Below are 16,968 nucleotides of genomic sequence, written 5' to 3'. Positions count from 1 at the left end.
AGTATAGTTAACTGTTAAGAGATTTCAGAAGAAAAGGATGATCATTAGAATCATTATATTGCTGTACATCATAATGTTCAAATATTCATATAAGATACTGTATAGGGTAAATAATATATAGTTCAGGAAGTTATAGAAAAATAAAGTTGGGGGATAGGATATGAGAGCAGATCAGTATAATACTGTATCAACAAGTTATTGAAAATTGATTTACAATACTGTATGTCTAGTATACAAGGACATAAGAGACTGGATCCCATTTGACAAAAATGGCATGACTAATAATCATAAGGACCAATTGGCTGCTGAGGGCCTTTTATAGAGTTAATTTTCACCACTCTTAATGTAACAAATGCTAACCTCTACATCCATAGTAGGTGAAAGTTACAAATTTATATTAAAATCGGGGATAACCATCACAAGGTGTGTAAAATGGTGGTCGTATAGTCACCCATACATCATGCCTACTTTTATGCCCCAAGGCCTGTACAGCTATCACAAAACAGAAGGTGAGAAAACATAAAAGTAAAATTAAAACTTTTAAAACTTCTATATTTTAAACACAGGTTTTATAAAATAAAAATATAGCAAGACAACAAAACCAATGCCTTATAATTGCCTGCAAAGGAAATGGAGGATTAAAGTTGCAGAGATTATTATGAGTAGTATGTGTACCTTGAATTAGGAATTGGTAGGAGATTGAGGTTATGGGTAAATGCAATGAGTAATTACCAGGTGATGAAAAAATTAGTGTAAAAAAATTATGTAATACAAGTTTACATGGAGTTCTTTTGTTGTATTTTTACAGCTGACCGAGGTGAAAAACTTTATTCGTGAATGGGTGTCATCTTGCCCTAATCCAGATGAGGAAGATGTGGATATAATAGCATCATATTATAGTAACCTTATTGTTTATAGAGATCTGGAGAAAGTTGACCTCCTCATCAAGTACCTTTACAGGCAAGTAAAATTTTCATTTTATTATAAAATATACATTATAGATAGATAGATAGGTACATTAATGTGTGTTTTTAGGTACAATAATTAAAATTTGAATTATATAAAAGTATATTTATTTTTTAGATCATTAGATTTAATTATGTAAGTGAATACTGCTTGAAGTAAAGCTGTAACACTGATATCCATTTTTTCACTTGAAAATTTTTTAATTGCTTTTAGTACTGTATGTACTTGTGTATCATGTGACTAATTTCAAGGGGGTCGTATCACACACGAGATATAAAATTAGCATATGTACTCTTGGACCAGGCTGCATCATTGAACAAACTATGTATCCATTCACTGTGATAAAAAATGAGTTCAGTACTATATTTTGTATAAACAGGATTTTGATGAAACTGTTTCTTCATGTAACTGTATCCAATAATAATGCATTTCATATTTGCATACTAGTATCATATTAAGGAATAAAACGGCAAATATTAATCTTTTCCATTGTTTACATTTACATGTAGAGTGACAGTACCGTCTATGCATACCAAATTGGCTGATTTAAGCAAACTTCTGAAGGATCTTCTTAATATCCCTAAAAAACCATCATTATTTGAACTATCATTTGTTCCTGCATACAAACTTTTTGCTATTTACTATGGAAATATTGTCTGGCAAAGCTGGAAACTAGCCATAAATTTTTTATGTAACGTATAACAGTGTATTACATCATTTTTGTTTTTGGCTTAGTGGAGTGAAGACTTTCTGTCTAGCTCTCCTGTAAACCCTATAAAGAACTGGCTATAAACTCGCCTTATCTTTTTCTCTTTCGAAGGTGTGTCTCGTCTTTTGAGGGCTAATAAAATGCATGTTTCCTTTGGCATTGAAGATCGCGCTTGCGGGACCTTTTTATCGGCTCGAGAGATGGGTCCTCATTCCCTATACCCTGCTTGGAGATGGAATGCCATCATTTAGACTTGTCCTTGCAGAGAGTGTCGGGAGTGGTAATCCTCCCAGAGAAAGCGGTATGGTAGGTGACGAAGAGTAATCTGAAAGGGATTCTTCTCCCTTGTGGTCGTCCTCGAGGTCAGAGAAGTCATGACTTCTCTCTGGTGCCTCGTCTGCTCCCCGCTGACTCTGCTTGTTCAGTCTCCTGCGGAGGATGAACAAGAGTGATGACCTTTTGATTCCTGGAAGAGCCTTAAAAGCTGAGGGCCCTATCGCTTCCCCTAGCAAAGCAGCAGTGCCCAGGCCTGAAAGGATATCTATCTTTTTTTGATGCTATCCATCAACTTAGGTCTTCCTTGGGGCTTTAGGGTTCTCCCTGTAAGGAACAATTCTTGGAGTTGCTGAAGCTTGGGCCACAGCAGTAGTGCACATCTGCCTCCGTGGGGTTTTGACCTTTAATTGGACTAACAATTTCTTTGATTTTAAGATTTTAACTTTTTTTAAAAACTTGGGTTTTATAGATATTATTATTATTATTATTATTACTTACTAAGCTACAACCCTAGTTGGAAAAGCAGTATGCTATAAGCCCAGGGGCTCCAACAGGGAAAATAGCTCAGTGCGGAAAGGAAAAAAGGAAAATAAAATATTCTAAGAAGAGTAACAACAATAAATATCTCCTATATAAACTATAAAAACTTTAACAAAACAAGAGGAAGAGAAATAAGATAGGAGAGTGTGCTCGAGTGTACCCTCAAGCAAGAGAACTCTAACCCAAGACAGTGAAAGGCCATGGTACAGAGGCTATGGCACTACCCAAGACTAGAGAACAGTGGTTTGATTTTGGAGTGTCCTTCTCCTAGAAGAGCTGCTTACCATAGCTAAAGAGTCTCTTCTACCCTTACCAAGAGGAAAGTGGCACTGAACAATTACAGTGCAGTAACCCCTTGGGTGATGAAGAATTGTTTGGTAATCTGTGTTGTCAGGTGTATGAGGATAGAGGAGAATATGTAAAGAATATGCCAGACTATTCAGTGTGTATGTAGGCAAAGGGAAAATGAATAGTTATAGATTTTTACCGCATAATTCATTAATTTGTTATTCCCAAATTTAATCGGGCCAGCTCTGTAAGAGCCGAGCTTGACTCATTTGGCTAGTAAATCTCATTTTGACAATCGTACACCCCCCCCAAACCTTTGGAGTGGCGTTCCCTCCAGATGGTTTTGTCCCCTTTCTTGAATGTCCTTCGTAACTTCTCGCCCACCTGAGGAGTCCCTGCCAGGTATGCAATCTCATCAGGATGAGCATACCGGCTGAACCAGTTCAGCTGAGCAAGCTCAGCGCACTAAGTACCATCATCCGAGGTAGGTCGTCCTTCTCGCCAACGTGAAAGGGCTTCCTCTCATGAGTGGGCTTTCCTTCAAGTACCGTGCAAACAGGCATTAGATTTCCATGCCTTGCTCCAGCTCTTCGGAGCATCCTGATGGTGACAGCTGGCAACTGGTTGCAGTGTTAACATCTCGCCTTCGTCCCCCTATGGCACAACGAGTCTCACGAGCCCTGACGTTCGTGAGCGATGGCAGCGAGCTTTCGCAGACCCAGGCAAGCAAATACCTCCTCCTTTAGGAATATGCAAGGTAATTTGTCAACCTCCTGCAGGTTCCCAGACGAGTATTCATGCCCGTTCCCATTGCTATGGCTTGCAGACGAACAGGGCCTAGCTGGGAGGGAGAGTCATGCGCTTCTCCACACATTCTCCCGCCACTTGCTGCCGAGGTGGGTAGGCGACCTCCTCCTGCTGATGAAAGTATGCTTTCTTCTCAGGCTAGGCTCACTACCGAGGTTGACTCGCTAAGAGATGCAACAGCTCGTCATCTGAATGCTTTCGAACACTTGCCTGTTGGGGTTCCTACGGCTGTCTCTTCATTCACCAAGGACACCCCATGGTTTCAAGAGCTTCTAAGGGCAGTGAAATGGACGATTAGCTATCCCCTCATGGTGTCAGGATCTCCTTGGTGTTCCGATCCACCTGTAGACCCCAGGCATAGGAGTACAGCCTCGAGGTATGCCCCTTACCATTAGTACTGGACCCCATTTGTGAGAAACGGGGTATCATCCCAGTAAAACTGACCATAAGGAGAAGAGGACATAGACAAGAGACAACTTCCTCAAGGCATACCCATCACCTGAGGACAGGCAAGGGTACGAGATCTCTTTTACAGACAATTACCGATTGTCGTTGGTAGAGCTCGTGACTAATGAACCAGCCGTTCCACTTCTAGAGGTCCTGTCGGTCCCTGTGGACTTTTCACAAGCCCCCACAGCTAGTTGAAGCTCCTTGTAAGGAGATTTCATCTCTTAGCCTCCTTCCCGTCCATGGCTCAGGAGGGGAAGGGCATGAAAACCCTTCCTAAGAATTTGGCCTTGAAAGTTTTCAAGCCTTCAGGTCAGCAGATGGGTGTTTTTAGTTCGGTTCCAGCCTCGGTGTTACTGGTAACACAGAACCTCCCCTCTAGGTCTCAGGACCCTGCAAGGGACCCTGTTGATGAACCTGAACCAGCCGGGGCTCATATGGGTGCGAGTTTGGGTCTGGACGAATCACAAGATGATGTCTTGGTCCACTCTAACAGCATGTTACCATTGGTTGTTAGTCCTAAGAGAGTAGAAAGAGCCTGACCACTCCATGTAGGTCTTTGCCTGCATAAAGAAAACCAATTATTTAGGCAATCCCTCCAACCCCCCCCCCCCCAGGGAAAAAGACAGTCCTGGACTATTACTGCTAGGCCCCTAGAATGAGTTGCTCTGGTCTAGGATGGTAAAGGGACCTGGGAAGGTCTTTTCCTAGGTAGCTGGGTCTTCAAACTCTTTTAGGGCAGGAAACTCATCGCAAATACTTCCAACACTACTTGTACAGCAGAGGAAGTACTACGAGATCTTGGACGATACTCCCTTTACCTTCCCTTTAGACCCAGCAGTTCTAGCACTGACACATAATATCACCATCGATAGGCTCGCAGCACACCTGATGACGTTTTCAGCTGCAGCGCCGCGACCATGGAGTGGGTTGCAAAGGCTTCTTTGCTGACCGCTTCGAGGATCATTGCTGGTTTGGTTCAGTGGGCTATCCGATCGCCAATGAGGCTTTTAGCCAATTCAGAGAAGCAGAAAGCTATGAAGAGCTTCTTGCCTTCAGGAGCCAGCTAGTCGAGTTCCTCGCTCATAACCTGGCCAACCAGTGGACAAACTGGATCTGGAGAAGGCGGGACACTCTCATTTCAACATTCCAGAGGCAGGTGCCTAAGAGAGCGGCACTCAAGTTGCACAACTTATCAGTGGAGGGTTCTTCCTAGTTCAACTTGGAAGACATTGACGCTGTTCCAGAACTCTGGAGGAAGGTGAGTTACGACGCCCTTCTCCATAAGGCAGTAACATCTCGCCTGTACTCTAAAGCACCATTTGCACCGAGGTTGTCTCCCTTCAATAGAAGCAAGCCTGCTAGCAGCCCTTTCATGTTGGAGAAGGATGCTCTCCTAGAGGTTCTAGACAGATCCCCAGGCTTCTGGAGGCTGGAGACCAGTCATCAAACTCTACCTTGAACAGCTGTTGCAAACCCCATTCAAGATGGAAGTGTCAGGTATGGTAAGACAGGCTGCCAGACTCAAATATTTCATGCTAATACTGGATCTCAAAGATGAGTATTATTATTATTATTATTATTATTAAATGCTAAGCTACAACCCTAGTTGGAAAAGCAGGATGCTATAAGCCCAGGGGCCCCAAAAGGGAAAATAGCCCAGTGAGGAAAGGAAATAAAGAAAAATATAATATTTTAAGTATAGTAACAACATTAAAATAAATATTTCCTATAAAAACTATAAAAACTTTAACAAAACAAGAGGAAGAGAAACTAGATAGAAGTGTGATCGAGTGTACCCTCAAGCAAAAGAACTCTAACCCAAGACAGTGGAAGACCATGGTACAGAGGTAATGGCACTACCCAAGACTAGAGAACAATGGTTTGATTTTGGAGTGTCCTTCTTCTAGAAGAGCTGCTTACCATAGCTGAAGATTCTCTTCTAACCTTACCAAGAGGAGAGTAGCAACTGAACAATTACGTTAAGGAAGTACCCGAGATTAATCCTTAACAAGAGAATATACCAGTTCAAGGTACTGTCCTTCGCCTTGTCTACAGGTCTCCGAAGTGTTCACATGTATGTTTACTCTAGCATTAACCTGGGCACACGCCAACGACATTGAATTTTTTACATTATCTTGACGATTGGCTGATCCTAGGACACTTCTTGCATTTTGTCACTATCTGGGGATTGTCGTAAATTACGAGAAGTTCTCTCTGCAACCTGCTGTATCTCAGGATGTAAATAGACCCCCCTATTAGGCAAGTTTTTTCCTTACCAAGACAGAATAGAGTGACTAAGTTAAGTAGCACATTTCTTCCTAAAGTAAGAATCTCTACAAGTAGACCTGTTACGACACCTGGCCTCCCTGGAACATCTGATCCCAACAGCCATCTACACATTTATTCTCTCTTGTAGCATCTGAAATTCTTTTGCTCTCAGCACAGGGATCCTCCGGACTCAGAGTTCCGATAGCATCAGATCGTGATTTGTCCCTTAATTTATTTTGCTTTCTTGCTTGGGCACTGCCAAGAGTCAGCGAGTTGCATGGTCTTTCATACGACATAGCCCATTCAAGGGGATAGGGTCAAGTAACGCTCAACTTTGTCCCCGAGTTTATTAATACTAACACTCAGAATCCTGCTTTCGTAGACTCTAGGTGCAGGCCCTTCCAGATTTTGAGTCTCCGTCGTGTAACTGATGATACTGATCAGCTGTTAATATGTCCTGTGAAAGTGCCGAGGTGCTATCTCAAAAGAACTACCAGACACTGATCAGCTGTTAATATGTCCTGTGAAAGTGCTGAGGTGCTATCTCAAAAGAACTACTGTACCAGAGCTTGTCCGCTCATAGAACGACCTTTGGTAAGCATGTGCAGGATCAAGATGAGAGGCACCAAGAATACAATCTCGATTTGGGTTTGTAAAGTCATTGAATGGACATTGAATTCTGACTCTCCTCAATGAGATCGTAGACCCAGAGCTCGCAATGTTACAGTTGTTAGTACGTTTCTAGCATTCAAAAGAAACTACTCTGTGGTGCAGGTCCTTGAAGCAGACTTCTGAAAGCATCAAAACAACTTCCCAGTCCACTACTTGCAAGAGTTAACCCACAGGAGCCTGGATACATTCTCCATAGATCCTGTGGTGGCTTCACAAAAATTGGTGTAAGCAACCTCAGCTCTATTACAGGACAAGTAATCTTTTCTTCGTTCATCTTTACCCCTGGTGGGGCATAGCCTCTCGAGGATCGTGCAAGCTGGCCTACCTCGACTGCAGGTAACAACCATTTCCCTTGTGTAGCCTGAGATACGTATACAGTACAGTAGGGTCCCGAATTATGCGAGAATTTGGTCGATTAATGACCTCGTGTAAATGGAAAATCGCGAATTTCGAAACACACAACTAACAGAAATAATTCCATTGTGGCCATGGCAACCAGCAATTTGCCTATTCAAATGTGTTTACTACCCATTTCCAATACTTTCTTTGTACTATACTGTATTTCTTTATAATATCAAATTGTTTTTGTAAATAAATAAAACATTTAATATACTTTAAAGTTCTAATAACTTGAAAAATGGTTAAAATTATAACCAGGATAGGTGTAAACACCATATATTTCCCGTTACAACACAACCCAAAATACAGACAAATTTTAATGTTTGTCATATCTATTGTATAATACAACTGGTGAATAGCAAAACCATCACTCTATAGACTAGCTTGTTGTATGATTGAAAATCCAGAATTATCAAAATAAAGGCGATTTTATATCATGCGTTTCCTAAACACGCTAAAAAGCAGAATAGAAAACGACAACCAATGTTTTGTTTACGTTTAACTCTGATCACAACGAAGAAACAGACGCATTTATACATCTGTGTTTTTGAATTGACAGCAATTTTACCAAGTATAGATTATATGTTGAATTTGTTATTACCAATGTTCTAATTATTTTTTATTAGAACTTTCAAATAAATGAAATGAATGCCATTTATGAAATGTTTTTCTTTATGATGCCGCCTGAAACGGAAACCTTCCATTTGTTTACGCTCCATCTTCGATCATAATAAACAAACGAATGCATTAAACACACATGATCTAAGTCATAACTAATGATATTACAAACATTTAGTAAACATTATTTTTCAATATTAAACTTACCCGATAATCATGTAGCTGTCAACTCCGTTGCCCGACAGAATTCTATGGAGGGATACGCCAGCTATCACAATACTAGAAGGGGGTGTACTTACCAGCGCCACCTGTGGCCAGGTACTCAATCATTTGTTGTTGACACCTCCTCAATTATTCCTCTGTCGTGCTTCCGGCTAGACGTTCTGGGATACGCTCATGGTCTTCGAGTTTATTCATGGATATTTGGTGAAGTATTCTCTTAGATTAACGGCTGTCGCATACTGGAATCCTTTTTATATTAGCTAGTTAGCTTTTATATAAACTCTGATTAACGGTTAATGAATTTTTGCTTGTTTTTGGATCACCCTTTGACTTACTCTTTGAAACAAGATGTCTGACGTTTCGCAAGCTCCCTCCCATAGACGATGTAGGTCTTGCAATAGGCGTATTCCGAAGGTCTCGGTAGATCCTCACACCGCTTGTTCTGACTGTAGGGACAGGCCCTGTCTATTAGAAAATCGGTGTGAGGAGTGCGCCGGACTTTCGGAATTGGAATTTGTACGTCTTTTAAAATATTCATCCAAGTTAGAGAGAACTAGAGTTAGGAGAAGTTCTTCTCACTCTTCTATGTTTTCCTCACCTCATGATCCCCTACCTTTTCCTACCCCTGTAGTGGCTACCCCCGAATCTACTGTGTGCCCTCCGCCTGATATGTCAACTGTTTTGCGTGCTATTCAGGCTTTAGGAGATAAAGTAGAATCAGTGGTAAGTGACCATAAGTCTCTGATGGCCGAGGTTAAAGAACTGAAGGTCAAGAGTGCAGTGGGTGAAAATAGTGCCAGTGCTGTGACGAGTGCTAGTGTCTGTGCAGTGCCAAGTGCTAGTGGTGCCAGTGTGGTGCGTGAGGATTTTTCTGTGCGAGCCAGTCGTCCTCCCAGTCCGGGACCTCTTGCAAGCTCCCATGCCCAGGGGAGAAGCAATGTCGAAGGGCTTAAGGGTTCGACAGGCCTTGTTAGGCGCACAGAATTATCCTCGGTGGTTGCGGGCGTGTCTTCCTTAGACCGTCACTCCCACCTGCAGACGATTGAGCCCGTCTTCTCGTCCGCTGATCTTCATGCAGGGAAGAAACGTTGGTCTCAGGTCTCGAGACCGCTTAAACGTAGAGTTCAGTCAGCGAGTGCTCAGCCAGGTTGCAGTCATTGGCTCAGCTCCGACTCGCCTCTGTCATCGGTCGACTGTACTCCGCCCAAGAGGAGTAAGGTTCTGCCTATACAGACCCCGACTGTGACTTTACCTCAGTCTGTTATCGTTTCTGCCGACCCCAAGTGGACCCTGCTTCAGTCCATGCAAGTTCAGCTTTCGGACTTGATGCGTGAGTGTCGGGCTGAGAGTGTTGCACCTCCTGCACTCCCTCCACCTGTTCTCGCTGCACCTGTGCTCGCCCAGCCTGCACCTGCTCCGCCTGTGCTCGCCCAGCCTGCACCTGCTCCGCCTGGTCGCAGCACCATCTGCCAGGCGTACGATGTTGAACCACTTTCGGAGTTTGCTGTTCACAGTGTTGTTCAGCCTCAGCCTTCTTTAAGGCAACCCTTGCTTTGGGATCAGGTGAGTTACACTCTTCCTCCTCCTCCCCTTGCTGCTCCACCAGTGGTGCAACTCTCGGTTGGGGTACAACAACCTCTCCCCTCCGTGAGTCTGTCTGCTCAACCAGCGCTGCACCGAGTTCAACCCTCATCTAGGCAAGCTCATCTACACCATGCACTTGCGCCTCAGGAGCCTCAGCTTGCTAGAACTTTACCTTGTTCTGCGCAGCCTCAACCTTCTCATGCTCCACTCATCTCTCAGGAACAGGAACGGACTACTCCGCCTCCGTCCTCCGCTCAGCTGGTGCAATCCTTGGGTGCAACTCTTGCTAGGAGTCAACCTCCTTCACCCTTGCACCTGCCTTCTGCTCCGACTGTTGTTCAGCCTATGCAGTCTGAACCTCAGGTTTTCCCTCAAGTTGAGGAAACCTCTGTTGTTGTTCCTACCCGTTCTGACTCTGCGGTTCAGCATTCTGGTCCTTTTGCTTCGCTACCTTCTGCTGATGAAGTGTCGGATGATGAGGAGGCACATCTTGATCCCTCATCAGACGTGGAGGAGTCTAAGCTTTCTCCATTGTCTGTTGATTTTAGAAAGGTCTTGGCTCTACTCAGGGAGCTTTACCCTGACCACTTCGTCTCTGCTGTTCCCCGCTCTCCTCCATCTGAGTTTTCGCTAGGCGTGCAACAAGCTAAGTCGAGCTATACTAAGCTTGTCCTAGCTAGATCCTCCAAGAGGGCCTTAAGGACCTTAGGGGAGTGGCTTCAGTCTAAACAACACCTGGGCAAGACTTCCTTCATGTTCCCTCCAACGAAGCTCGCATCGAAAGGTTGCGTTTGGTATGCCACAGGGGAAGCACCAGGCTTGGGAGTTCCTGCCTCTGCCCAGGCTGACTTCTCAAGTCTGGTGGACTCACCTAGGAGGACTGCGATGAGACGCTCGAAGGTTTGTTGGACCTTCTCAGACCTGGATCATCTTCTGAAAGGGTTGTTCAGAGCTTTCGAAATGTTCAACTTTCTCGACTGGTGCCTGGGAGCCCTCAGCAAGAAAACATCTCCTGCGGACAAAGACTCTGCCTTGTTAATTATGTCCTGCATGGATAAGGCCATCAGGGATGGATCGGGTGAGCTGGCGTCGTTATTTGTATCAGGGGTGTTGAAGAAAAGGGAACAACTGTGTACCTTCCTCTCAGCCAGCATTACACCGTGCCAGCGGTCACAGCTCCTTTTTGCTCCACTCTCAAAGTTCCTCTTTCCCGAGGAGCTAGTTAAGGACTTGTCGGCTGCCCTGATACAGAAGGACACTCACGATCTTGTAGCCTCATCGGCTCGTAAGTCTAAGGTTACCACCTCTGTCCCCAAGACTTATCGCTCTCCAGTGGCTGATACCCCGGCCACTAGGTTCATACCGCCCTTTCGTGGTAGAGCCCCCAGCCGAGGAAGCTCCCGTCCAGACTCTCACAGGGGCAAGTCTAAGAAAGGACCCAGGACATCTAAGGGAAAGCACTGACTCTCAGATTCTCCAGACAACAGTAGGAGCCAGGCTCAAGATCTTCTGGCAAGCCTGGGAGAAGAGAGGTGCAGACGCACAGTCTGTCAGTTGGCTGAGGTACGGTTACAGGATTCCATTCTGCCTCAAACCGCCTCTGACCACATCGCCCATCAACCTCTCTCCCAACTACAAAGAAGAGGACAAGAGGCTAGCATTGCAACAGGAGGTGTCGCTACTTGTGCAGAAGAAGGCAGTGGTTATAGTCCGGGACCATCAATCCCCGGGCTTCTACAACCGTCTCTTTCTTGTGGCCAAAAAGACAGGAGGTTGGAGACCGGTGCTGGACGTCAGCTCTCTCAACGAGTATGTCACCAAGCAGACGTTCACAATGGAGACGACCAAGTCGGTCTTAGCAGCGGTCAGACAGGAGGACTGGATGGTCTCGTTGGACTTGAAAGATGCATACTTTCACGTTCCCATTCATCCAGACTCCCAACCTTTCCTGAGATTCGTTTTCGTAAAGGTTGTCTATCAGTTCCAAGCCCTGTGTTTTGGCCTAAGCACAGCTCCTATGGTCTTTACTCATCTGATGAGGAATGTAGCGAAATTCCTGCACTTATCGAACATCAGAGCCTCCCTCTACCTAGACGACTGGCTGTTGAGAGCCTCCACGAGTCGTCGTTGTCTGGAGAACCTCTCTTGGACTTTAGATCTAATCAGAGACCTAGGTCTATTAGTCAATATAGAGAAATCTCAACTCATTCCCTCCCAATCCATTGTGTACCTGGGAATGGAGATTCAGAGTCGGGATTTTCGGGCTTTTCCATCGGCCCCCAGGATAAACCAAGCCCTACAGTGCATCATGAGCATGCTGAAGAGGAGCAATTGCTCAGTGAGACAGTGGATGAGTCTCACAGGGACCCTCTCATCTCTGGCCCTGTTTGTCGAGCTAGGGAGACTCCACCTCCGCCCTCTTCAATTCCATCTTGCAGCTCATTGGGACAAGGGCTCGACTCTAGAAGCAGTCTCTATCCCTATCAACCAAGAGATGAAGACCACTCTCCGGTGGTGGAAGCACAATCTTCTTCTCAAGGAGGGTCTATCATTGGCCATCCAGACCCCCCATCTTCATCTCTTCTCGGATGCATCGGACTCGGGCTGGGGTGCGACCTTGGACGGACGGGAATGCTCAGGAGTATGGAACAAGGAACAAGGATTACTCCACATCAACTGCAAGGAACTGTTAGCAGTCCATCTTGCCCTGTTGAACTTCAAGTCCCTCCTGCTAGGCAAAGTGGTGGAGGTGAATTCAGACAACACCACAGCCTTGGCTTACATCTCCAAGCAAGGAGGGACCCATTTGAGGAGCCTTTACGAGATCGCAAGGGACCTCCTCATTTGGTCAAGAGGTCTAAACCTCACACTGGTCACGAGGTTCATCCAGGGCGATATGAATGTTTCAGCGGATCACCTCAGCAGAAGGAATCAGGTCATTCCCACGGAATGGACCCTCCACAAGAGTGTGTGCAACAGACTTTGGACGTTGTGGGGTCAACCTACCATAGACCTGTTTGCCACCTCCATCACCAAGAGACTTCCGCTTTATTGTTCCCCTGTTCCAGACCCTGCAGCGGTTCATGTAGATGCTTTTCTTCTGAACTGGTCCCATCTCGACCTGTACGCATTCCCTCCGTTCAAGATTATAAACAAAGTTCTGCAGAAATTCGTCTCGCACGAAGGGACACGGCTGACGCTGGTTGCTCCCCTTTGGCCTGCAAGAGAATGGTACACAGAGGTACGTCAATGGCTAGTCGACTTCCCCAGGACTCTACCTCTAAGAGTGGACCTTCTACGTCAACCACACGTAGACAGGTTGCACCCAAACCTCCACGCTCTTCGACTGACTGCCTGCCTTCAGACTGTCGAAAGATTCGCTAGAGCTAGAGGCTTTTCGAAGGAGGCAGCCAGTGCGATTGCCAGAGCTAGAAGAATTTCCACTCGTAGAGTCTACCAGTCTAAGTGGGAGGTCTTCCGAAGCTGGTGTAGAGCCAATTCAATATCCTCTACCAATACCTCTGTGATCCAAATAGCTGACTTCCTTCTTCATCTTAGGAATGAGAGATCCCTTTCAACATCTACGATTAAAGGGTATAGGAGCATGTTGGCCTCAGTCCTCCGCCACAGGGGTTTGGACCTGTCTTCCAACAAGGACCTTCAAGACATTCTCAAGTCTTTTGAGACGTCTAAAGAACGTCGTCTTTCCACTCCAGGCTGGAATCTGGACGTAGTCTTAAGGTTCCTTATGACATCTAGGTTCGAACCTCTCCAGTCAGCTTCCTTCAAGGATCTTACCCTCAAGACTGCTTTTCTCGTTTGCCTTGCAACAGCTAAGAGAGTCAGTGAGGTTCATGCCTTCAGCAAGAACATTGGTTTCACAACCGAATCAGCTACATGTTCTTTTCAGCTTGGATTCCTAGCAAAGAACGAGCTTCCTTCACGTCCTTGGCCTAGATCGTTCGAAATACCTAGCCTCTCCAACATGGTAGGTAACGAACTAGAGAGAGTTCTTTGCCCTGTCAGAGCTCTCAAATATTATCTGAAGAGGTCTAAACCTATTCGAGGACAGTCAGAAGCCTTATGGTGTGCCATCAAGAAACCCTCGAGACCCATGTCTAAGAATGGGCTTTCGTACTATATAAGGCTTCTGATCAGAGAAGCACATTCTCACTTAAAGGAGGAAGACCTTGCATTGCTGAAGGTAAGGACCCACGAAGTAAGAGCTGTAGCTACTTCGTTGGCCTTTAATAAAAACCGTTCTCTGCAGAGCATTATGGATGCAACCTATTGGAGGAGCAAGTCAGTGTTTGCATCATTTTATCTGAAAGATGTCCAGTCTCTTTACGAGAACTGCTACACCCTGGGACCATTCGTAGCAGCGAGTGCAGTAGTAGGTGAGGGCTCAGCCACTACATTCCCATAATCCCATAACCTTTTTAACCTTTCTCTTGAATACTTTTATTGTTGTTTTTATGGTTGTTACGGTAGGCTAAGAAGCCTTCCGCATCCTTGGATTTGGCGGGTGGTCTATTCATTCTTGAGAAGCGCCTGGGTTAAAGGTTTGGTAGAGGTCCTTTAGTAGGGTTGCAACCCCTTGTACTTTGGCACCTTTGGGTTGATTCAGCCTCCAAGAGGAACGCTGCGCTCAGTAAGGAAGACGAACTTTAAATAAAAGGCAGAGTAACGGTTCTATTCGACTTCCTTACCAGGTACTTATTATTTCATTGTTATTTGAGATAACTGTTATATGAAATTTGGGATACTTAGCTATCCTTTAATCATGTACACTGGTTTTCACCCACCTCCCTGGGTGTGAATCAGCTACATGATTATCGGGTAAGTTTAATATTGAAAAATGTTATTTTTATTAATAAAATAAATTTTTGAATATACTTACCCGATAATCATGATTTAATCGACCCTCCCTTTCCTCCCCAGAGAGAACCAGTGGACCGAGGAATAATTGAGGAGGTGTCAACAACAAATGATTGAGTACCTGGCCACAGGTGGCGCTGGTAAGTACACCCCCTTCTAGTATTGTGATAGCTGGCGTATCCCTCCATAGAATTCTGTCGGGCAACGGAGTTGACAGCTACATGATTATCGGGTAAGTATATTCAAAAATTTATTTTATTAATAAAAATAACATGTTATTACAAATATTCTACTTACCGTATCCATATAAATTCCTAAATTCGTAGCAAAGCTGGAAAGCTTTTTTTTCCTTATGCGTTTAATCCACAATAGCAAACTGCCGCTAATGACAGTGATAACTTACGATAATTCTAAACTGTTACGAAAGATAATTGTCCTTTCCATATCCAAAATACTTTTCCTAACTTCAGTTATAAGTCAACTTGTACCCACCTCAATATCCAAAATACTTTTCCTAACTTCAGTTATAAGTCAACTTGTACCCACCTCAATTATGGATCCATATGCAAAAAAGGTAAAGAAGAAAGTACTAGGCCTATTTTTAAAGTCACCGAACAATTAGGTTACCGCTATAACGTTCGATGAGAGAGAGAGAGAGAGAGAGAGAGAGAGAGAGAGAGAGAGAGGGATGGTTTTAAAGTACTAAACAATAAATATGATAGGTTATAACACATTGGTGTTTATGTAATATTAACTGTATAGATGGTTTGAATAAGTTAAGAAATGGTGTAAACAATTCTTTGTTATTGTATTCGCGCGGAAGCTAGACATCAGCTGATGTGATCACAGCCAAAAGTAAAACAAAAATAAGTTAGCAATACTCGATTTTTAAAACACACCCGAAATTTTACAACATAAGTACATGTTTTATTATAGCGCAATTGACATTTAAAGAGTAAAAATTTTCTGGAATAGAATGGTGTTTCCTAAAAAATAGTGGTTTGCGGACGAAATCGGTTACCGTATTTTAAGCTATGATTGAAATGGATGTATACACGGTATAATTTTTTCGTTTTGTATTTAATTGACACTTCAAGAAAACCGATTTTGGTTTCTTCATCTATTTGTAAGTATTGTATAACGAGAGAGAGAGAGAGAGAGAGAGAGAGAGAGAGAGAGAGAGAGAGAGAGAGAGAGAGAGAGAGAGTGAGATATTATGACGCAGAAGGTTACAGACCTAGAACAGGGGAGGATGAAGGTGGGAGGAGTGATGAGATAGGCTGGGTGGACTCGCAGGGGAGACGGTAGGAGATGGGGGAAGGGGGGATTTGGTTGCCAGTGGCTAAAAATAGATTCTGGAAGACGGTAAAGGGAAAAACGAATCCCATCGAATAAACAGAATAAGGAAAGGGAATAAGATCCAGAGGAATAATAGATATAATGGAATGAAAATGACTAGATGGTGTTAGTTGTGATAAGAATAATTTAGATATTTGAAATAAGAGTGTCTGAGGAGGTATAGAAGGAATTCGTGATAAATATAGAGGAATATCAAAGGATACAGTTAGTTTGCATTAAAGGGTTTGTAATCGTTTATCGGCAGTGAATAGCCTAAACTTCGGTAACGAGTCGTCAATATTTTGTCATATTTTAAACAGTATACATAGAAATCTCTCTCTCTCTCTCTCTCTCTCTCTCTCTCTCTCTCTCTCTCTCTAGAGTTTATTTTACCGTCTACTCTACAAAACCAATGTTTGCAAATCAAATGTATAGCCTACTGTTTAAAATATGACAAAATATTGACGACTCGTTACCGAAGTTTAGGCTATTCACTGCCGATAAACGAACCCAGTCTACTCGTGAAAACCTTGAACGCCCAGAGGGAAAAATAAGGCCTTTAAATATACTGTACTAAACAAAAATAATGCTTTAATATACCATCATTAACACTACCATTACAATTATCGTAAGGTTGGAGAAAGATAAAGATTGCCGAGAACGTAACCACATTTCTGTTTACATTTTGTCAGCTAGACTCGCACAGTTAACAGTTGATTTCATTGTTGTGGAATTTTATCCTTAAATAGGCTATTCATCATGAAATTATGTTAATGAAATGTAATGTTAATATTGTTTTGTAACATTTATTATAAATCACCGTATTTAGGGCTACCAATATACTTAAAAAGACTATAGATTTGATACATTTTGTAGTGCTTGACTCGCGAACTTTGAACAGCCTCGTGGATACAGAAAATTTATTTTTGAAAAATAGCGATCGTGGAAAAGGG

At 43.6% G+C, this 16,968-nt stretch overlaps 1 protein-coding gene across 1 annotated transcript in view; it reads left to right on the top strand.

The window, feature by feature from the left end:
- Positions 1–16,968, top strand: part of LOC137638591 (DNA repair protein REV1-like) — a 104,565-nt gene that overhangs the window by 84,438 nt on the left and 3,159 nt on the right. The window contains exon 15 of the mRNA XM_068370795.1: positions 809–960. Within this exon, the coding sequence (XP_068226896.1) occupies positions 809–960 (152 nt within the window). The remainder of the gene's footprint in view (positions 1–808; positions 961–16,968) is intronic.

This window comes from Palaemon carinicauda, chromosome 3, assembly GCF_036898095.1.
Source record: "Palaemon carinicauda isolate YSFRI2023 chromosome 3, ASM3689809v2, whole genome shotgun sequence".
NCBI lineage: Eukaryota > Metazoa > Arthropoda > Malacostraca > Decapoda > Palaemonidae > Palaemon > Palaemon carinicauda.
Note: the sequence above shows the minus strand (reverse complement) of the source record. Positions and strands in the feature narration are given on the sequence as shown.